Source organism: Fusarium poae, chromosome 1 (genome assembly GCF_019609905.1).
Source record: "Fusarium poae strain DAOMC 252244 chromosome 1, whole genome shotgun sequence".
In the NCBI taxonomy this organism is placed as follows: domain Eukaryota; kingdom Fungi; phylum Ascomycota; class Sordariomycetes; order Hypocreales; family Nectriaceae; genus Fusarium; species Fusarium poae.
In genome coordinates this window covers 10,723,912-10,746,288 of record NC_058399.1, presented here as the reverse complement: position 1 = coordinate 10,746,288, position 22,377 = coordinate 10,723,912, and the positions used below count along the sequence as shown (strand labels likewise).

At 47.6% G+C, this 22,377-nt stretch overlaps 10 protein-coding genes across 10 annotated transcripts; 9 read left to right on the top strand and 1 right to left on the bottom strand.

The window, feature by feature from the left end:
• Window positions 1-2,996: 2,996 nt before the first annotated feature.
• On the top strand, window positions 2,997-3,542 carry FPOAC1_003482 (uncharacterized protein; the record flags this gene model as incomplete). The annotated part of the gene is made up of 1 exon (XM_044848047.1): window positions 2,997-3,542. One exon carries the CDS (start codon window positions 2,997-2,999, stop codon window positions 3,540-3,542), a length of 546 nt encoding a protein of 181 aa, XP_044713963.1.
• Window positions 3,543-3,597: 55 nt separating this feature from the next.
• FPOAC1_003481 (uncharacterized protein) lies at window positions 3,598-6,489 on the top strand (the record flags this gene model as incomplete). The annotated part of the gene is made up of 2 exons (XM_044848046.1): window positions 3,598-5,228; window positions 5,274-6,489. The coding sequence occupies 2 exons, from the start codon at window positions 3,598-3,600 to the stop codon at window positions 6,487-6,489; spliced, it is 2,847 nt and encodes a 948-aa protein (XP_044713962.1).
• A 228-nt stretch (window positions 6,490-6,717) lies between these two features.
• On the bottom strand, window positions 6,718-7,125 carry FPOAC1_003480 (uncharacterized protein; the record flags this gene model as incomplete). The annotated part of the gene is made up of 1 exon (XM_044848045.1): window positions 6,718-7,125. One exon carries the CDS (start codon window positions 7,123-7,125, stop codon window positions 6,718-6,720), a length of 408 nt encoding a protein of 135 aa, XP_044713961.1.
• A 1,420-nt stretch (window positions 7,126-8,545) lies between these two features.
• Window positions 8,546-10,844, top strand: FPOAC1_003479 (uncharacterized protein; the record flags this gene model as incomplete). The annotated part of the gene is made up of 5 exons (XM_044848044.1): window positions 8,546-8,621; window positions 8,666-9,969; window positions 10,551-10,626; window positions 10,679-10,743; window positions 10,797-10,844. 5 exons carry the CDS (start codon window positions 8,546-8,548, stop codon window positions 10,842-10,844), a joined length of 1,569 nt encoding a protein of 522 aa, XP_044713960.1.
• A 529-nt stretch (window positions 10,845-11,373) lies between these two features.
• Window positions 11,374-12,666, top strand: FPOAC1_003478 (uncharacterized protein; the record flags this gene model as incomplete). Its single annotated transcript, XM_044848043.1, has 1 exon — window positions 11,374-12,666. One exon carries the CDS (start codon window positions 11,374-11,376, stop codon window positions 12,664-12,666), a length of 1,293 nt encoding a protein of 430 aa, XP_044713959.1.
• A 4,673-nt stretch (window positions 12,667-17,339) lies between these two features.
• Window positions 17,340-18,768, top strand: FPOAC1_003477 (uncharacterized protein; the record flags this gene model as incomplete). The annotated part of the gene is made up of 3 exons (XM_044848042.1): window positions 17,340-17,795; window positions 18,147-18,427; window positions 18,552-18,768. 3 exons carry the CDS (start codon window positions 17,340-17,342, stop codon window positions 18,766-18,768), a joined length of 954 nt encoding a protein of 317 aa, XP_044713958.1.
• Window positions 18,769-20,022: 1,254 nt separating this feature from the next.
• FPOAC1_003476 (uncharacterized protein) lies at window positions 20,023-20,409 on the top strand (the record flags this gene model as incomplete). The annotated part of the gene is made up of 1 exon (XM_044848041.1): window positions 20,023-20,409. The coding sequence occupies one exon, from the start codon at window positions 20,023-20,025 to the stop codon at window positions 20,407-20,409; it is 387 nt and encodes a 128-aa protein (XP_044713957.1).
• Window positions 20,410-20,450: 41 nt separating this feature from the next.
• On the top strand, window positions 20,451-20,870 carry FPOAC1_003475 (uncharacterized protein; the record flags this gene model as incomplete). Its single annotated transcript, XM_044848040.1, has 1 exon — window positions 20,451-20,870. The coding sequence occupies one exon, from the start codon at window positions 20,451-20,453 to the stop codon at window positions 20,868-20,870; it is 420 nt and encodes a 139-aa protein (XP_044713956.1).
• A 560-nt stretch (window positions 20,871-21,430) lies between these two features.
• Window positions 21,431-21,862, top strand: FPOAC1_003474 (uncharacterized protein; the record flags this gene model as incomplete). The annotated part of the gene is made up of 1 exon (XM_044848039.1): window positions 21,431-21,862. The coding sequence occupies one exon, from the start codon at window positions 21,431-21,433 to the stop codon at window positions 21,860-21,862; it is 432 nt and encodes a 143-aa protein (XP_044713955.1).
• A 72-nt stretch (window positions 21,863-21,934) lies between these two features.
• On the top strand, window positions 21,935-22,362 carry FPOAC1_003473 (uncharacterized protein; the record flags this gene model as incomplete). The annotated part of the gene is made up of 2 exons (XM_044848038.1): window positions 21,935-22,029; window positions 22,086-22,362. 2 exons carry the CDS (start codon window positions 21,935-21,937, stop codon window positions 22,360-22,362), a joined length of 372 nt encoding a protein of 123 aa, XP_044713954.1.
• Window positions 22,363-22,377: the final 15 nt, after the last annotated feature.

Below are 22,377 nucleotides of genomic sequence, written 5' to 3'. Positions count from 1 at the left end.
GGAGGTTGATGAGGAAAGAGAGGGGCTCGTGGAAGAAGGAGTATATAAGGGTGCACTGTTCAAGTGACTAAACAAATGGGCATTGCATTCGCCTGGCGTTTGTAAACGCGAGTTGACAGTGTTCGCCGGAGTGAACAAGGTGCTTGACGGATCGTGGGCACTGCAAAGAGAGTGTAAGAGGAGCCCCTCTGGTCTAGCATCATGGGATAAGAAAGAGTGCCTCTTGTGTCAAAGGCAGCTTCTAACTTTCGCGTTGTATCTCTCTAATTAACCTTTCTTTCTTAATGTATAGTATAATAGTGTCTGGTCTGCACTGCAGATATAATATAAAAGGGGCTTTGTTATGTTATAGCTGTCGGCACCAGCACCTGATGAAAGAACACAATAGCACTGTTTATCTAGATTCTCCGTGCGTATAGTCACAATGATATTATATAACATTGTCTGCACGACTTTGTATTCTTTTTCTGAGTTGTCATGTGCTGGGTTATGATCAATATAGAAGATTAAGAAGAGTCCTTCATGTCTCTGACAGACAATAGACGGCAAGTTGAGGCGATGACAATAATGGACATTTTGAAAAAGCTGTCAGTATAGCATCTTTAAACAATTCATGTTCTTTTGATTGTCTTGTCTTGTTCTATTCAAAATGCTATGTTCTTCTACGCCATAATCTGAATTGTTTTTAAACACCCAAACTCTGCACATGGATTGCGATTTGTCAATACTGTTCTGCAAACGTTGGACTACAGACATAAAACACTGGAAGATTTTTTTTATTAATTTTCCTTTACGAAAACAGAAGCGATAGCGATTATATATATTAAGTAACAAGTAATGCGATAATATCTTGGATATTTACTTTACACAAGCTGTTGATTCCCATCTGTTATAGGGTAAGCTCATGGCGAGACGGTAAGGCCGTCGTGATACCGTACATGGACAAGGTACAGATACACGAACAAGGGTACAAATAAACACACCACACTACTAATAATAGAAGCGATCAAAATTCAGATTTAACCATAGGGGACCTAATCTTCCCTTGTGTTAGTTATCTGTAAATGTTGTGCTGATGCATATTCACCGCCGCTGATCTCCCCAAGCCCCTCATGCTTGGGAGTTGATCGTGATTAACAAGTCAATAGCCTAAGCCTCGGCCGATCATCACAAAAACGGTCGCTGAACCCTGTCGGCATCTGAATCAAGCACGGAGATGGTTCGTCGATTCGAGGGAAAAGCCGCAGGCACGAGCTGCATAAGATCGACACGGCACACAACAAGACACCAACAACGATTGACGGTATGAGCACGACATGAATACGATGAGAAAACGGATGAATGCATAAAAAGTGAGATTTCGCACAAGAAGAACAGCATACTCTGCATTATGTCCGCGTCTGTTTGTTTGTTGGATTGGCTATCAAAATTGAATTACCCTGTGGCTTGCATACAAACTGTTTTTTCAGCCAGATCATGTCTCATATGTCTCAGAAACTAAGCGGTGTAATTAAAGAGAAAAGAAAGGTTTGTTCCGCAGAGACATACATACATGCATGGGTGGATGAATCAGATCAGGGGATGCAAAGGTATGGGGTAACGTCACTACAAGTCATGGGGAGAAACAAAAATACAACACCAAAATGAATCTCCATTCTCTCCTCTCAGTGACAATGACAATGACAACACATGATGACCCCTGCTTGTTGGATGGCATTTCACTTTGTTCCTATTCGCCGGTAGGACCGCGGTCACGGCAGACAAGGCTTGGGGCGAACTGGTCCTAGTTTAGTGGGAAAGCTTCTTGTTGGAGATTTTGGTTTGTCTCTGTTTTGGCGTTTGACGTTTAGCGTCTGGCGTCATGGTAATCATGATTGAGCTTGTCATGAAGGAATACCTTATCTAACAGGCTTGTTGTTGTTGAGTATGGTGATAGTTGTGATATGGAGTTGTTCAGTCCAAGAAACACCCAACGCGACAAAACAATAAATGACTTGTCGCAACTTTAACAGCTCCCCCTAGCTCCGGCCAGCTTTGGGTACCTAGGTAGCTTCCGAGTCAGTTGCTTTCTGTTGGTTGTTGGTTGTTATCCGTCCCTGTCTATCTGTCCGTCTGGTTCCCCCTCAAACGAACGGCGTTAACCCTTTAAACTCAACATGCAAAAGCCAAAAGCTACTTTGATGGAATTGGTTCTCATGGGCAAAAACAGGGTCTTTGGGGATTCACTTCATCGCGTGTGTGTCACTCGCTCATCCATGTCTCACTACCCACTTAGCGCCCACCGCTCTGCTTTGCTTTCCCCCCTCCTCTTTTTAATCCCTGTCTCATCTTTGCATTTTTTTCTTTTCTCCCATGATGTATACGTATGTATTTGTACAGTGACGATACATGGTAGAGTCAGTGTAACAAGGAGTAGGTGGTTGTCTTGATCACGCTTGTTTCTTGTTGCCTTGTAGTATGGTTCTGATAGTGAATGTAGTATTGTTTGTTACCATTTAAATTCCTCCAGTATCACGGCCTCTTTGGCACGTGTTGCATTCAGTGTGTGTCCTGTCCCTTGCTTTGGTTTGTTGGACCTATTGCATCTGAGTTGCTGCCGCACCTTTTGAGTTGGTCGCATAATCACGGGTAGATCAGACTTTGCTCTCTGATTTACTGCATATTTATTTCTACGACTTGGATATGGAGACGTTCGAGATAAACATGTTATAACCGTACAACTCAATTTGACTCAAACACAAAACAAAACAAAACGCGTTGTCCCCTGATCTGATCCGATCCGACTCGACTCGTCAGCTTCAGCCCATCCTAGGCAGTCTCCAAATAGTGGACCATCTCAACTTGACTGGTATTTTTTCCTTGTATAGAGATTTCTGGGGGTGGAAAAAAGGCGAAAAAGGCTTGGGAGTGGATGCCCCATCTTGTTCTTTTCGGTTTAGCTCGAGTCGCTGGAACCTGAAGCCGAAAGGGAATTTTGGAGCTAAAAAATTGGCGCCATGGATCCACGGCATCCGTCCAAGCTTCCACTTTCACTTTCAGTTCCTGTTCCAGTTCAAGTTTCTACCAACAACACTTCTCCTTTCCTTCCAGCTCCAGCTCCAGCTGAAGCTTTATTATCTACTGCTTCAACAACAACACCACCACCACCAACCGGCTCCATCAGCATCCCCTATCCTCGCAGCGCGACAACGACACCCGTATTTATTAACTGGGGATCCAACACGCACACGCATAGACATACCCACTCCCGCACACCGTCTTATGACATCGCGCGCGCCGAGTCGCATCCGCATCTTGAGAATTTCACCTCGCATCAAAACCCTGCATATGCCGTTCATACTTTCGCCCAGCGACGATCCTCCGACACCAATTTTTACCCTCAACCTCAAAGTCAAATAAGCCACGATTCAAATACTGCGCGTTCAATCACACACAACCCGCGAACCTTTAATCACGAAATGCCGCCGCCGACTTCGCCTCCCAACCGGGGGGAAAACCGCCGCAACAGAACCAAAACCAAAATCAACAGCCGCACAGCATGATGGGCTACGGTCCCCCCCCCCGCCGCGAGCACCTCCTGTAGCTGTCGGGCCTCCCATGTCGTTTCCATCCGGTCGAGAACTTCCTGCCCTCGGCTCTATCGCAAGAACTGGCAGCAGCAACAGCTCCATGTCTATATCATCCATGCTAGGTGGCCCGCCACCCGCTCTGCGTGAATCGCAACCTCCGCAGTCGCATTTTCCTCCTCATTCAGCCGCCCCTGGATCAGGCCCTGGCTTCGCGACAGCTGTCCACGCCTCACCACGAATGCATTCAGCCGCTTCTGAATACCCACCTTTCCGTCGGCCACATACCCCAGATCACCAGCGACCCTATGAACCAAGAAACTCCCCACCTGGCCACTACACCCCCGAAGTCCCGCGTTATAGCACGCCTTCCACCTACTCAAGGCATCCTTCAGGTTCTGCAGATCACGCAAGAGAGCCTGGGAGGCTACCTCCTGGGCCTCCTCCACGACCGAGCAGCCAACCCAAGGCATACCCAGGAATGCCACGACCGATGGAAATGGGACGACCACCTGGCCCTGAAGAGGCATACGGGCGACGCGACGAGATGGGTCGACCTCCACCTGGCATGGAATACAACCCCGAACGAGTTGGTCTGCGACCCAACCCCTACGAAGACCGCTATAGAGCAGAACGCGAACGAATGGGTGAGGCTGAGCAGCGCGAGCGCGAAAGAAGGGAACGCGCATATTCTGGAAGCGACTCTGGAAGACACTCGATACATCCGGACTATGGTCATCGCGAACCTCCTCGAAATCCTTTACCGTACGGCCGACCTCCCGATCGCGATCCTAGAGAAAGAGATCCGCGTGATCCCCAGGGCAGGGATCCTAGAGATATCCGAGACCGAGATCCGCGAGATGGGCAATGGGGTCGCATGGGCGCTGATCCCAGCTATCGAGCCCCTATGGATCATCAACGACCACATCCCGACTATCCACCTTCTGCTACACCTTATCCTCCTCATGGTGTTGCTTACCCAGGTCCTCCTCCACCCGATCGATATCCTCCATCTTCGCATCCCATGTCAGGCCCGCCAGGTCAAAGCATGCCCCATGGACCCGCACCCTATGACTCTCCCGACCGAGCCCGAATGAGTCTAATGCATGCACAACAACAACAACCGCACCGAAGACCGGAAGAAGGCGGCCCCCCACCGCCGACTATAGCCTACAACGGAGCACCTGGTCCGGGACAACTCGAATCTCCCCGACATCGCAATAGTGATGATGCGTCAGTTCCCAATGGTCAGCGTAATTTGTTGGCGATTCAGGAAATGAACCGCAAGGGAAGAATATCACCTCTCCCGCAAGCCGTACAAGGCGCGCAATTACAACAACCTGGCCCAACTGGCGAGCCAGGAATTAAGAGCGAATTTGGCCGTATGTTTGCAGGTATTGGAAATGGAGTCATGGGCGTTTCAAGCCCCATCACATCCGCTGCCATGCCTTTCACAACTGCCAGTTTGGCCAAGCGCGAGGATCCTGAAAATGTGACACCTGATTCTGGTCCCGAGGCAGGAAGCAAGGGTACAAAAGGCAGGAGGAGAAAACTGAAAGATGATGAAGGCAAGGGTGATGATGAAAGTTCGGGACGAGTTACTCCTGCCAACAGGGCGAAACGTCCCAAAACTCACCAACATCAACATCACCACCATCATCAGTATGTTGGTCTCCCGTTTCCTCGTGACTTTACTGATTATCCCAGCCACGCGCATCATCACCACCATCATACAGCTGACGCTGCCGCGTTGAGTGGTGTTGTGCCCTTTAAGAACTTCAAGGCAGGCGCCCCTACAAACGACAAGGGTCTTCCTGTTCCTCATCACCATCATCCACCGCGGCCCATGCATCAACACCAGCATCCGCCGGCGAAACAGCCTGTGCCAAACGCCCCACCGATTATACCGCCGAAAGCAAAGACAATTGTCAAGTCAAAGGCAATTTTGGATTCGGTGTCGGACCGACCTAGACATCATCTCGGAGATTTTATCTATGAGCCAGGCTTGAAAGCTGCTAGATTGGTGCCAAACTATCCCACACATCGCGCCTTTGCTTCAAACCCCAAACCTTTACCTTGGGAATTGATCAAGAACAAGGAAAACTGCTTGTTGACAGTCAAGGTGGCCAGAGTCCATTTGTCATCTGCCTCGAGAGAAGAAATCACCTCAAGAGGTTATCTTTGGGGTACTGATGTTTACACAGACGACTCTGATGTCGTCGCCGCATGCATTCATAGTGGATGGATAAAAGGAGAATGGACTGAGGAAGTCGATAATTCGGTTTTGGATATTGATCAAGGACCCGGCGACAAGCGACGTAAGAAGCCTGTGACCTCGACCGTGGACCTGAATTCAGAAGGTCTCATCACTGCACCCCCCACCAGTGGACCGATGCCGATACCCGCACGACGTGATTTGCATGTCAACATCCTCATTCTTCCCCGCCTGGTTAAATATGGCGCTTCAACTAGACACGGTATCACGAGCCGAGAGTTTGGTGGCGATTATGGTCATCGTCACGCAGTCCACGATGGTATCAGTTACATGATCAAGAGTGTACGATGGGTGGAGAATGGAGCACAGCCACAAGCCCGACTTCGAGGTCAAGCTCGACGTGACCGCATTCGCAAGGCTATGCGCGAGGTCAAAAAGAGTCTCAATGTCAATGGTTTGGAAATCCAAGAGAAGGAAACGAACGGAAAGCTGCAAAGCGGAATATCAGCTACATGGAGGAAAAAGGATCCTGAACAAGTCGAGCCAAAGACCCAGGATCAGGACGTTGTTGAAGGCGACAAGGAAAACAGCCAAGTCACCACACACGAAATCGAAGCAAACGAGGATGAAAATAAGGAACAGTCAAAGGACGTGGAGATGAACGATGCCGTCGAAGCTCCCGTCGCAGAGGCGAAGGCGGATTCATGAGGCTCACGATTTTGTCGCCATACCATAAAAGGCGTTGGTGTCATTGCATTGCAGGGCAAAGAAGCCAAGGTCTTGTAGCATTAGAAATACCCCCTTTCAGGTTATGATAATAACAAGTTTAATAAAAGGCGTCTGCCTTGTCTATAAGTTGGATATGATACACTTTTGTACATTTTTGTTTCCGTCGCCACCAAGGTTTATCGTCGTGTTGTGTCGCATGCAACTTTTTTAAAAGTCTGTTGCTCGTCCGTTATAAGACCAATCACTCTCCCCACCCCATCGAAGAGGGTCATTCTTTGGTCCTCCAACCTCTCCAGTCTTGGGATTCACATCACCCTCAAACTCTGGCGGCGCACCACGGAAGTAACCCACGTTCATCTCATCGTCGGTTTTCTTTTCGGGTGTAGTCGTATGTTTAATCTGCGAAGTAGCAGGTGTAGCCCCCGTGGCTTCTGTCGTTTCTTGTGTAGGTTGGAAAGCAGACGATACAGACGCTGCGCGCTGTAGACGCTCGAATTCGGCTTGTTCTGAGGCGGGGAGCTTTGGAGGACCGGGACGGGATTGGAATGTTGATGAAAATCGAGTTGTGGGTGCTCGGATGAGGGAGGTGAAGCGGCGAGTTAAAAGGCGGGACATTTTGTTTTGTATGTCTTGTTTGTGTTGGTGGTGTTTCTTGGGCGGTGTTGAGGTTGGCGCAATGAATTGGTGGTTGAGAGAGTAGTAGAGAGGCAAAAGTGATAGATGATGATGTAGATCGGGTGAGAGACGGGCCGAGGTTAGATTGAAATCGGGATTTGGTGGGGAATGTTCCGGGGGGGAAAGGTACGTACTGTTTTTGGTAGAGAGTGGTGATGGCTTCATTTTTAGAGGGTGACCGCAGAATATCAGAAAAAATGGCCGCTGGAAGCATAAGAGACTAAATTACTAGGTCACTTTATCCTCCTTAGACTATTTTTCCTTGTGACCTTAGACTTAGGAGGTTAACTTTTGTTCTACCTCCCGTGGCCAGATCAAAACAAGACAAGAGTATTTGTCTAGCTCTGCCTCCTCGGGCAACATTCCATGCGGTGAGGCTGACAATGCCAAAGTGGATAAACTGAATCAACAGAAAGCCAAGCTTTCGGATTGCTACATCAGAATCCCGCCCGAGTACTGTCTCATCGTGTCATGTCAACGGCACAGCAGCTACTTCGGTCGCCCGATCGGGTGGATCTGATCGCACGTGGGATAGAGGTTTGTTCTTGGGGATTTTGATATAGAAATGCGTGTAGTATCGAACGGTGGTTTTTAGGTGTGGCGTTTCTTGGGCTCGGTCAAGGAAGGATTGAGGTGGTGTGATGTTGGAAGCTTCGGATATCGATACCTGGTTTTATTTGTTTTATTTTGCCTTGTATCTGATTTGATGTTAGGAGGGTACGTCAACGGAAGGGTTTCGAGGTCGGACTGATATAACAAGTCTGAATGTGAGTGCGCATCATTGTAACTTGATTGAACCAGTAAATGGGGGCAGATCTATGAGATCAATTGATCGACTTCACTAAGAATTACCCAAAGAATTGCCCATATCTCCTTGCTTTTACATCATCTTATTCTCAGTTACTTTAAACACGCGGCTCTTTTCCATTGAACAACCTCGTGGTCGATCCTCATAGTATCATTGGCTCCTCACCACCACAGCCCCCATCACCATCAGACACACACTCTTGGCCCAAACCTCACTTGTTTACGTCTCGGTCTTTAATTAGAGTAACCACCTGTCACCCCCGTGTCAAAAATAATCCTCCCCGCCAAGATCGACCTCGTTTATCGAATCACAGCTACGCAAAGACGCACACTCAAAACCGTTGAAACTTGGTCCATAGTCTAACCAGTTTCTTGGGTTGGGCCTTTTAAAGAACTCGTTTGCCCCGCCTGTCTTGTATCGTGCCTTGAGTGTCAGCTATTGTCGAAGACTTCACTTTTATACTTTGTCTATTAATCATGGTGTGAGAAGTCGCTGTCGTGGAGACGCGGCACTTTGTTTATCTTTTTATAACCCTATACTATATTTCCCTCGATGGCGACGCTTCATCAGTATGATTACATTTTTGCCCTGACTGTTTTATTTGCTTGCCTCGATGCTTGGAACATTGGTATGTCCCTGGTATAAATGCATTGGGCTGTACTGACTTTTTAGGCGCCAACGATGTGGCCAACTCTTTCGGAACGTCGGTCTCTTCGAGATCTCTCACCATGAAACAGGCAATGCTCGTAGCAGCAGTCTGTGAATTTAGTGGAAGTGTATCCGTAGGGTCTCGAGTAGCAGATACCATCCGCACAAAGATTGTCGACCCTCACCACTACGACAGCTCACCTGGTGTTTTGCTCCTGGTCATGATGTGTACCATTGTATCATCATCGCTCTTCCTCACTTTCGCGACCCGTCAAGGACTTCCTGTTTCGACGACACATTCTCTCATTGGCGGTTTAGTCGGTGCAGCCACAGCTTCGATCGGTATTAAAAAGGTTAGTTGGGGATGGCATGGGATTTCGCAGATTTTCGCAGCTTGGGTCATTGCGCCTTTGATCGCCGGATGTTTCGGATACTTGCTGTTTCTTTGCACGAAGAAATTCATCTTGATGAAAAGGACAGCTGTGAAGAGGGCTTTCTTTTCCATCCCGTTTTACACTTATCTCACGGTCGGCGCGCTCACGATGCTTTTGGTCTGGAAGGGGATTCACGTAATTGACTTGTCACCGCGGGATACAGTCATTGCTATATTTGCGACAGCCACCGGGATGACTTTTCTCCAGGCTGTGTTTCTACTACCGTTTCTATGGACGAGGATTATGCATGAGGACTGGACTCTCAAATGGTACCATGTCTTTCAAGGACCGATGCTTCTGTGGCGATCACCACCTCCACCCACACCGATTGGCTTTACGAAACCGAGTATCAGGGACTACTACCAAGGACACCTCACTCGCGAGGAACTCAACTACATACGGACCTCTGAGACTCTTCTCCAATCTATCCAGACACCAAATGGCGAGTTACCGGATCTCGATCGAGACGACGAATGGATCCTCCCTCCACCAGCACAAACACCACCCAAGACTCCACCGAATCGATTCGAACGACGACCTTCTTCGGAACTTGTACCTCCTCGTCCTGAAGGTGAATGGAGTAGTCCCCGCGTCTTGGCATGGAAGGTTAATCGTGTGCTACTTCGCGGTCTGGAGAAGGATGTCGTGGCGATGCAGAAGCGAAACAACATTCTTAACTGGGACTTGGAGGATATGCACGCCCGATCAGCCCATTACGACAACCGTGCAGAATACATGTACTCAGCCCTTCAAGTCCTCACCGCTGCAACAGCTTCTTTCGTCCATGGCGCAAACGACGTCAGCAACGCAGTGGCGCCCTTTACAACAGCATACCAAGTCTGGTCCAGCGGTGGAATCCCAGAGTACGTCGAGATCCCCATCTGGATTCTCGCGGTAGGCGGTGCATGTATAGTGGTTGGCCTTCTCACGTATGGGTATCACGTCATGCGCACGCTGGGTAATCGATTAACTCTCATATCGCCGAGCCGCGGGTTCTGCATGGAGCTTGCAAGTGCGTTGACGGTACTAATGGCGACGAGGCTGTCTTTGCCTGTGTCAACGACGCAGTGTATTACGGGAGCGACGGTGGGTGTTGGTCTGGCGAATGGGGATTGGAGATGCATTAACCCGAAGCTTGTGGCGTGGATATATCTTGGGTGGATTGTTACGTTACCGGTTACGGGGATTATGTCTGGGTGTTTAATGGCACTTATTATTAATGCGCCGAGATGGGAAATAGACCCGAAGGGTCAGTCTTGATTGATCATTGGACTAGTCGTAAAAAAAGAATTTAATGCTGCATTTCCATGTCCTCGACCGCCTTGGTCAGAACTCAGGGTATCAGAAACATTGGCCGTTGGAAGCAGGAGAGACGAAATTAGTAGGTCACTCTATGCTCCTCAGAACATGGCTCTTAGACTACTTATTTTTGTAACCTAAGATTTAGGAGGTTATTTTTCTCTGTTACACTACAGGCCAAGAAGAAGTTTCGCCAAGTCTGCTCAATCTGTGGAAAAGCGAACCATGCTGCTAATGTCTATCGCAACAAGCGTAAGTTTATCCTTCCTGCCCTAGGTATACTACCATAATAAAATTTCTCTAGCTGGCAACGTCACTATCGTCTCTGGCGGCTCTGCTTTTCTTCCTCCTCGACCTGTCCTTGACATGGTATGTTACTACTTGATCATAATTAATTATTACTCTAAGGCTCATCTACCAAGGTTGGCAAGAAGAGCAAGAAGGATGAGGACATGGAAATGAAGAATTAAATTGTTCTTATGACTACGTTGACAGATGTTTATTGGGAAGTATGTATAAGGTAGGAGATACTGGCTATATAATTTGTTTTTTAGTTTTACGCGATAGTACCTCTCCTATAATACCTTTTTCTTTTGACAAGACTTGAGTTTCGTAGATGTGTGGAGTGACAGCCGTGGGTGGAGAGGAACTTGAGGGTATAAAAAATGGCCGCTGGCAAAATACGACACAAGATTTAGTGGTTGCTCGCCATCTTCAAAGCCTTAGCTGTTATGCGCACACCTAGGCAGCCTCTCTGTAAGTTATGGCGTATGTACTGTGATTAAGAAACTCAATATCTTGAGAAAGACTTTATGTATATGGAGACCTAACTTCTTGCTATGGGTAAAGAAAAGAACCTTGCTGTTTAGAATCCGATGTATATCAAGAAGGTTTTCCCTTCTGCCTAAAGTCAAAAAAACCACACACATATATAAGTGATGCAACATTCTCTTCTGTCTTACTACCATTCCATTGTTTTATCACTACAGAGAGTACAAAATGGCTTTTCAAAACTTACCAACCGAGATCCTTCTCATGATCGGTGAACGTGCCGACGATAAACCCCTTCAAAGTGTTTGTCTGACATGTCGTCGGTTCATGGACCTCTTCTACGAAATGGCATTTCACACCGCTAAGCTCGACGACACTCCAGAGTCAGCAAAAGATATTCTTGCACTCGTATCAGGGTCTCGGAACCACCTGATTCGCAAGATTCATTACACTCCCCGTGATCCTTGGGGGCGATCGGCTCGTGAGATTGCGCTCTTGAAGAAAAGGCACCCAGGACCAGTCCAATATCCCACAAACAAACCGTATATGCGATTCGCAAATGAAACAGACCAAGCGTTTGATAGCCTCGAAAAACTTGGGCTTGGTAAACTAAAGTTTCAGTTTGATCTTCGTGGTTGGGACCTCAACCAGTGGCGTGAAGACTGCCTCACCGTCAATCGGGAGATCCAACCCTACTACGAAGAGAATTGGCTAGAATTCATCGAGGCGAGTTTTAAGGCCCTCGCAAGAATAATCATGTCGATCTCACATCTGGAAATCAACGGTCTTCCACACCTGGCCTCAAAGATCCGTTACTACCATTTCCAGCCGTTTAAAACCGTGGGGCCTGTATGGTCAATCACTACATTTGAGATTTCGCTGGCTGAGGTCAATGAGAGATTTGAAGCTTGCACGAATGCCCATAGAAGCTTTGTGTGGCGGCTGCCCCGTACTTTCTTCAGGTATTTGACAGATGTACAAAACTTAAAGATTATGGGAACGGAGAATGCTGTCATTGAGAGCCCTGGCTTCGAGGCGATCGCCTGGGACGACTGCGAAATGAAGTGGTTGGAATCCTTCGAGATCGAGTACTCCCATATTACGGATGAGCTGCTTTGTTTCCTTTACCGTCGTGTGAAAAGTTGGAAGAAACTCTGTTTCAGGAATTGTTTTGGAGAAAGGAAGCGGAGATGGTTGGACCTCATTCAAATGTTTCTTCACGAACAACCCACAAAGCTCGTTGAATTTGAGATTGTGTCTTACCCTGTCCGCTTGCGACATGGCCAGCCGGACTATTTCGAGAAAGGAGACGTCCATGGATATGGAATGTCGAAGGAAGCAAAGAAGGAAAAGATGAGGAGATTCGTGGTCGGAAAAGCAAACCTCACGATCAAAAACTTTGAACCTGCCGAGATACATGCTGACGACGATGATCCGGAGCTTGATGAGAGTGATGTTATTGAGCGCTGGAAGGAACTTGAAGGGTTGATGGAGAGAAACAAAAAGAGACCAGCTTGGTAATGAAATTATTTCACAATATTGTATACATGATTAACTCCAAGTATGAGCACTAACGCGCTCAATTACGACGATTCTTGGATTACCTTCATGATTGGTTTTAAGAATATCTATCTAGTTTCTATACACGAATATCTTCAATCGATGAGGTCTAGATTGTTAAGACAATCCCAACTTTTGGGTTTCCTGTAGGCAGAAATGACCGCACTTTGTGATCGTTCGTCCTTGTACCCAAACGCTGACCATCAAATCTCAATTGTATTAGTGTCGGCTGTAGGATAACACTTCCGCGACCTGGTGTTTCTATTAGATTCAACCGTAAGCAAAGTATCAGGCCGCGATAAGTCAACCAGCCGGATGCTTCTCACAAAGATCCGAGTCTATCTGCAGGCGACGGGAAGAAAGCAGCCAACCGTACACCCTGGAAGCAAGCATAGCTGCATGGCAAAGGCAAAGGCAAAGAAGCAAGCCGCGACAAGCTAGCCAACCGGATGTTGAGCGAAACGATCCGAGCACATCTGCATGTATCGTTTTCCATGTCTTATCTGTCTCGACTGTATGCAGCTATGCTTGTTTCCCTTGTCAGGCTTTGTGGTTGGCTGTTTTCTTCCCGTTGCCCACTTTGCTTTCAACTACCCTCGCAAGTTATACTCACAGTATCCGCGCTTGTGTAAACGCCAATCATGAGACATCAACTATTCATCGGAAATTCGAAATGAAACGTCTATACCAAGTTAGTTAGCCTTTGATAGTACTGGGCTTGTACATCAAGAACTAACCTGGAACAATGAAATGACAAAATATATTGAAGAATTGATACAGTAGTAAAGTGGTAAAACAATGGAAGCGGAGTTGGCTGTCTGGCAAAAAGTGGCCATCATGCTGTATGGCTTCATGCAGATAACAAACGGGCAAATATCGCATTGACCAAGCTGCAATCCACCACCAGAACCAATTACAAATTCTGAGAAACGCAAAGATATCCCAAGATAGAATCTCGTATTCGGATAATAAGTACATTTGGGCAACAGCAAAGAAGATCAGGAAAGCAGTCAGCCAAGCTGTGCTGGTTTGGACGTGAATGTTAGATTGTCCATCTGTCAACCTCCCGCAAAGTAGAGGTCGGCCTCCCTGTGTCCCATTTCATGCAATATCATTCGACGACAATGTCCGGAGCTTGTGAGGACACTTGCATATAGCAGCGGATAGACGGGACTGAGACTGCAAAGACCCAACTTATGCCTTGTTTTCCCATAGCACAACACACATCGTCCCAATTGTATCGGAGTATGTCGAGAGGCAATTGGTCAAGACCATGAGGAAGCTTGCTTTGGCTGCCGCAATTGTGTGTTCAAACTTGTTCCTGTATGTAAAATGCCATGCTTGTATAATCATGTATCAGGGCAACATGGGAATGTCCCAAGTTGGTAATGGCAAAGCTTTCCATCTCGTTCCATCTCAGAAACATGAATGACTAATCCTTCGACTTTCGTCTACATATACAGCCTGTTCTTCTCTCCTTTCAATTTGTCTTGGCACGCTTCCCTCTTTCCCTTCTTCATCAATACTGTTCGGTCAGTTATGTCTTGGTATGGCTCAGTCATACTTGGGGTTCAATGAAACTCAGCGAGACATCTGAAGACTCAGTGACAGGAACATTCTGTCTTCGTTCTACTGTCATGCTCAGTGTATCTTGGCACAGCTCAGTTGTGCTTGGGGTTCAATTCATCAAGATACCTGAACACTGAACATCAGTGGTGGTAGTAGTCGGCCTTTGTTCAACTGTCTCATTCAGCTACGTCTTGGTGCGGCTCAGCCGTGCTTGGGGGTTCAATGTAACTTAGCAAGACATCTGAAGCCTCATTGGCAGAGACAATCTACTTTCATTCTGCCTCGACTTACTCGAAGGGACGACACAGAGACTCAACGAGAAATGAATCAGATCGTGTCGCAACGTTTTACACGTGCTGGTCATCGATTTGATCATTACTGAGTCCCGGGGAAGCGTCACTTGCAATCCAACACAACATGAACCTTTTGCCATGCTTGAACATGTATTATGGTAATATATCATGACCTTCCCTTGACTTTTGACACATGCTGGGTAACTCTTAACTAACACACCTGTTCTTTTTGTAGTCTTCGCATGCTGGTCAGGTGTCAGGCCTGCTTTCTAACAATCCACATCCCACCGTACTACAAGTATGGTCCCGTCAAAGCACCAGGCACTCCGACGCCAGTCTCTTCATGCCTCCATGGTCCCTGAAGCTGATATTGACACATTCCAAATATGATGGAACATCCAAGATCTGCTGGAGATACCTCGACCAGAGCTTCAACCTCAAGAATTCACGCTCAGGGGGCTGATCCCATTCTCGCCAGTCTCTGCAAACACTTACTGGTATTTGCATCTACTACCACCCATTTGCAGGTGATTGCTGTACCCGCTTGATATCATTCTACATCATGCTACACGGGAGACCGATCATTGGTTCGATGTCGCGTGGCTAGACGGGACCTGTTAATCGTCTAAGCACCTTGCTACCAGAGCATGATTCATCAACCGCGATGTTTCATATCAACCTCATGAAAACATTGCAAGGACATTGTCTCAAGTCCTTCTCCCACTGGGGAGAAAGTGAGAGATGAGGTAAGAACGACCAGATACAGAGTGATTAGGAGTTGAACAGCTAACAGCATTAGAGATCCGAAACGTAAACAGAAAAAGAGCACTAGGGGCTGGTGCACTTCTACTCACTCATTCACATCGTAAACAACATCCACCAAAGTACTTGCTGGTAACAAATGTGGGCACGTCACACATTTCATTGCTTCACGATGTTTGCAGCGCTTTCATCATCCTCGTTCAAGTCGCACCTTTTGAACATCCTCGGGAACGTAGATACACCATGGGTCCAAAAGTAAGTAAACCATCAGCGAGCAGGAATCTTATCGTCTGCCTGACAAGTCCTTCTACCTCTCTCCCCCTATCCTCCTCGCCTCCCATTATTCTCTACGTGACAAGATTCCTACTAACTATCTCTTAGCTATGTGTTCTCTACAACTATTCTATGAAGCCATAGTTGCGGGTGTATTGGATAGGTTGAGACCTAGCTATGAACATTGCATTTCTCACCACAACACAACCCACAAACGCTTTCCTCCTGAATATGAGTAGCTCTTTATTGCCTCGACATGACGGCCTTTCATTCTCTGATCCTTGGCCATGGAAGCCGGCTTCGAACACAATCAACTTCTGCTGTTACACAGAGAGTGGAATTCGGTTGCCGGCAACGTTGGGATTGGTTCAATGGCCATCGTCATTCAGACGCAAGGAGAACGACCACATAATGGTTCTCGCGTCATTACTACGAACGACTTCACAGCAATTCATCTAGAGACAGTCCACCAACCTTTCACTGGTACGAATGGCAACACTCGGTACACGCCTTGCGAGTTGCGATGAGCATGCTACTAAGAGTGAGTGGGGGGCACTATCAGATGGGAAACTGTCCCAATCACTTGATGCACTGCTTGTCGAGACTCTCAACTATACCAAGCTCTATCAGTAAGATTTTCGAGATGGGGAAAAGAAATTCAACTGCCGAGATGACATCAGACGGGTCTACAGTAAGCCGCCACCCTTAAATTACCCACGAGTTGTTCGGGGCCATTGGGATCCTGAACACGCAATCAGTATGGATCTTGCCGACTGCAGCACTGCTCTGCGATCTACGATGCAGGGTATTCAACATCCTCACTACACATGGAGTAGCTCAACACCGATCCTCAACCCTTAGAACTCTGATACACATCATGAAGAAGTGGTACAAGAGCACATTCGATACCACCGACAGGCCAGACCTATAAACTGCTTGGAGTGTGGTCGGCTGTTTCTGAGACAGGCTTGAAACAAGGAACTGAGCCATTCTTGTTCTATTTGTTGTCTGTATTTGCTACCAACTTGAGACTCCTGGACGCCTTTGCCCAATTGGATCAGCAACTCCGCTACTCATGGGACTGCTTGACACCCAGGACAAACGACTCGGCCAGCGTTTGATCTCCAACCTTCAGAGAGTGGAGATCTTGTCCCGAAGAATGGCAGCCACTCTTGAAGCTTTGGAATCTGTGACGAAACGGAATTTACTTCTGCACCTGAGGTATCAAGATGCTTCAACATCAGCTCCGCGTATTACCGGGACTGACTGAAGGGTTGATGAATGCGTCAGACACCCTTGAGTGAACATCCCGTTGCCGACGGACAAATGGCGGGTGGTATTGTCGAGAAGACCAACTACCGTCTGCTCAACTCGACGTGCTTGATAGCCTGGGAGAGCACAAATAGTGTACGAGTTCCAAAAAACATCCTAGGTTGTTTGACACTGTACCCAGATCAATCTGCAGTATTCAACCCTTTACATTGGTCACAAACGTTCACGAAATCAATTTTAGAATGCTCCTGAGACACAATGAGATATTGAGCAAGGAGACAAGCTATCATCCCAACCAGATGGTTTCCAAGCACCATCTACCTGATGCACTAGGGAATAGATGATGTTCGGACCGGAACAGACAAGCCACGGCACTGCTTCAATCAACAGAGGCTGAGACCCGAATAAGTCTCTGGACGTTTCTCTGAAAGCCTGCCTGCGGATGGACTTTGCTACATGGACATCATGTACAAAACTCCACGAGATATCCGTCCTGAAATGTGTCTCGGAAGGAACTTATATACACAAGGAAAGGTTGCCAATCTGAACGACAAAGGGATCCTGGATGATAGTTACCCGACTACATCGCTGGGCATCCTCAAGGACTTGCCTACTCACAGACTTTACTACATGGACATCATGTACAAGCCTGCCTGTAAGTTATCAGACGTGGCGTGTCTCCTTATATCCCTCTCAAGGCCAAGGCAAACTACTTCGCACATACGAACTTCTCATCTCTGGGTCCCCGCTGATGCCACCGAAATTCGTTATATCCTTGGGTTCAAGAAATCACCGAATTCGACTCCGTCGGTGTTTCCTCGACGGTATGAGATGTTCGTCGCGATGAATAGCACCCGATGGAGATTTACTTTTGACCTTCGCCGTATCGAAGAGCTTGAATGCCGCAGTACAGCCTTCCTAGTTCTTGAATTGTCCCCGAGACCTTCAAGACACAATGAAGAAGACGACCAGTCATGACAACAGAACGACTTGAAAATCAATCGAACAAACATTGATTTCGACACCAGTCATGATGTGGATTGAAGGCTTTTTTGGGATTATTCAAGAGCGAAGAACAGACTGTGGACTTTCACGAATGGGACGAAAGCGACGGAATTGATTCTACTCAGAATATTCCGAGCAGATTATGCAACCAAGAACGATGCACCAATCGATAAAGCAGACACTTCAATAGGTCGGGTACAATGAGAACTACTGTCCAGGGGATTATAGTAGACATGAAGGCCCCTGATACTGAAGCATTTGTGGAAGCAGACATACGTTGCCGCTTGGGACCTGGTTCTCGCAACAACCAAGGTCGTCAAGGCTCAAGCTGCCGAAGCCCAAATGTTCTACCACCATCTGGATCATGTTATCAGGATGTATAAAATCGTCAAACTAACGATCTGGCACACCAATGAGGCTGCAATGGAACTATGGTTGACACCTTCTGCTCTCGTCCGAACATGGAGACAACGACAGACAATTTGGGTCAGTCGAAAGGGTGCCGAACTTATCATTTCCCGTACCTTGATTCAAGACTCACGAATGAGGTCGGTTGAATGGGATGATCACACTGGAATTTGTTGAACATGATGGTACTCCGGATCTGTGTCTCCTCCACCCGGATGTACCAGTTCAACCCAGAAGTTAGCTATGTTATCTGATTCACTGCAGCCGAGCTTCTGATGAGAAAGTGGATCGCGTTGCCGTTTGGCTCAACCGTGCCGAGCTTGCCACTATCACAATTGCTCGCACGATCTACCTGGGCATGTCAATGGGCCTGGCCCTCCGGCGCATCTTGCACGGTATACGTCTCTGTCGATATCAACTCGACTTTCGAGGAGATGCATTCCGACGAGCTCTTCAACTCGCAGGTAAAAAGAGTTCTTGACCGGAAGGTCTCCTCAACCGGAGCGAATCGACACACGAGGGTAATCATTCTCTTAAGCAATTGGAAGCTGCTTACATGTTGTTTTTGGTGGTTCATCAATCACTAGCATACTGCTGCTACACAGGCAGACAATCCATTTTGTTCCCTACAAGATACAATGGTTTACAGAGGGAATCTGGTGAATTTCAACTTCCTTCGCGACCATCCTCCAATGGGCCCGACTATGCAGTGGCAAAGTTCGCATCTTCAAGTACTGCGTTATACCTAAAAGGATGTCAGCAAAGGATGTTCAAGAAATGAATTTGTTGTGGAACAATCTATTACAGACGGGATTTCTTCTCGCATGCGATGTGTAACTACACTTTCATTGGTCCCCGCGACGCACTGAATCACTACAAAATCATGCACCAGCTGTCTTGCAACTGTCACCTACATGATTTTAGTTGCGCTGAGATTTTTGAGCCCACCGTCAACAATTTCAGCACTCCATTCACCTGTGCGAGAAGCTGACACACGTCATTTCCATGACATTTCGAGAATTTTCCAGACACTGTCATTACTTTCCCGTATCGACAATTGCGTCTGCAACCACCAACGTTGCCATGGAGAATTACTCTGCCTGTGACGAGCACGCGGGTGCGGCGCTAACCTTCACCACACCTGAGTTCATCAGCCCCTGCAAAGGAAAACAAGAAACAAAGCGTTCAATAATCTTCGATCCGGCTGGGCTGCTATCATCAAGTCGGTTGACAAGGTCCGCAAGTGGTTTAACGGTACCCAGCAGTTCCAACTGTTAGTATGCCGGTTCTCAAACTACGATTCTCATACCCGGACATCGCATCGTTATCGAGAAAACGCCAGTCGCATTTCGGGTTTGCTCTCAGACTAGAGCATACGCTCAGGTCACATGGAAGAAGCTGCTGCAGCCGTACTACAGAAGAATACTCTACGTTCTTCAAGTACACCACGCCGTATCAACTATCATCTATCTCATCTTCTACGATCTACGAATGGTCATCGCGATAGTTCGGAGCCTAGCTGCAGACCATAATGATAGACTTGAGTTGGTTTCATAGGTCGATCATCTTTGCAGGCAACGACTTGGGCCAAGAGGCTACAGTGTGACAACGACATTCATTACCACATACTGGCAAGCTCCTTGTAATTGCGAAGAAGGTTACATATTCCCCTAGTCCCCTCACAAGGATTAACACGGGTATTCTTACTTTCCCGCAACCCACCTACTTCGTCAAAATGCACTGTCGAATATCACCCGCTGCTAGATCTTATCAACCCAAGAGTCCAGTTATCACAGCTGTCATCATTATGTTTACTTGCACCTATAAGGAAGCGAATACCCCTTTCCGCGAGATTATATCGCTGCTCTTGCGCATCGCATTGGAAGGCCTGATATTGCGAGCAAGAGATCAAACGCAGTGCTGTTCGAATGACGAAATCGTCATGGCCACTACGTTCACCGCTGTCATCGCAACCTGGGATTCGCATGTGCCACATTGGATGAGGATCTCACCTGGAATCAAGTCCAATTCGGTCAGTGAGGAAACGACTTATCCCGAGTTGGCCGAAGGATACTCGAATGAGTCAAAATGTGTCAGAGCTGGGCCTTTTGGAACTACATGAGTTCATTATTGAGTGATTGGTGCCTAGAGGAGATCACCACTATGGGAAATCTCGGCAACATCTTTGCACAGCCGCCAAGATCGATATCTGCATTGTTCGCAAATGTCATCAGGGATTTATCCGAACGATACGAGGACAGCCAACAAACTTCAATTGTACTCAACAGCACTTGCCCAACATCAGAGCTGCCAGAGCCACCCAAGATATTGCTTCTGCGGAGGGTCACCACGGGATCTCCAGAAGATGACCAAGCCTTGAATACCGGAGTGAACACAGTGACGCCAATTTTTCACAGAACGAAACTATTGATGAAGACATCGCGATATTCTCCTGCACGATACATGTCTCCCCCGCGATACGTGTCTCCTCCACGATACATGTCTCCCCCGCGATACGTGTCTTCCATGTTTAAAAGGACCTTGCCTCAGAGCCCGAACCCCAATCATATGCTGCTGCTATGAGATGCTCTGACTGGACAGACTGGACAATAGCTGTTGAATGTGAGAAACAAAGTCACTGCAACCAGTGCTGATTCTTTTATCTCTTCCATCTTCGAATTTGGAGTCTTTATCGTGTTGGCGTAAAGAACGCGTCTGCCTATACAGGAGACAGGGCCGTTTACGAGCATCGCACCCGCCATGACTACGCCATCGAGCTGTCATGTCCTCGCTCCAGCCCCCGACGAAGATCGACCTAGACACGACGTGCAGACGGCTCGGGCTCCTACCCTTTCCACATTACCAGACCCAGTCTACTCATCACCATGTGTCATTCTTTCGAGGAACGGCGCCAAAGGCAGTAAAGACATAGGACACAGCACAAAACCCTTCGCAGTGTGTATCGACCGTCAAACACAATGCATCGGAAAGGTATCACAAGCAGTGCATACATCGTACGAAATCCTGAAGAGGCTTGACCAGCAACGACTTGTCCGAACAGACTCTTTTAAACAGTTCGAAAATTCACATTTCCCGATCTTCATACGGTCAATCAGAACCGTGAACGTCTCCAAACGTATCATATGGCCGTCAGTATCATGAATAAGTATGCCTCAATGTGGAACGGAAGCTTGACCAACGACGACTTGTCCGAACAGAAATATCCTTACCACTACGGGGTCTTGCGGTCTACAGAAGAAATCTCGAACCAGTTCTATTGTCTCGTGTTTGTTTTTGTCTCGGCCGTCAGTGGAATTCTTGAGTCGCATTACCAACTTCAAGACTTGCCTGTCAGGATGGCTGTGGCTGTCATGGCGATCATACAGCAGCAAATCCATGCCACACAACTTGTTTTGGGACGGCTCCCCAGCGAGATTATCCACCGATCCATATGCGTCATGACTTTCCGTGAGGCCGTTCACCGTTTTTGCGCTATTGGCGAGGAATCGAATGGGTGTCTTGGCCAAATCGACGCTAGAAGCGAACAGGGCGGCATAATTTCACATTCCTCCTGAGGATGTTGGCCCTCAGACCAAGACATCATCAACAGGCAATGGGGCTAGCACATATATGAAACGGACCACGAGATGGCCCTGGTGGAGTGCCAACCTGGTCCTGCCGTTTTGACCAAGACTGTTAAGCGTACTCTCCACGACCGTCAGAGTCTCCAAAGTGGAAAGCGGTCAGTCTTTAGACTGCATCGGCGACGATGTCACTGAGGTACACTCATGACTGAAGGCCTGGGAGGTCATCATCAGAAGGCCCTCCTAGTTATACCATGTGCGATCGCGCACCGCAGGGATTGGCAGGCATGTCAATCCACAACCTGTCACGACGTATCAGGAAGCCCATCCCTCCCTACAAGACATGTTGTCTGGGACAAACGAATCGACAGAAGAGAATCGGAAACTACACTCCAATTCGCCCGCCTACGCGACCAATGCACACTATCGCCATGGACTTTAGAAACGACGCACAACTCAACAGCTGCAACATGTTGTTTACCGTGGCGTAGTTTGCCAATATCGAT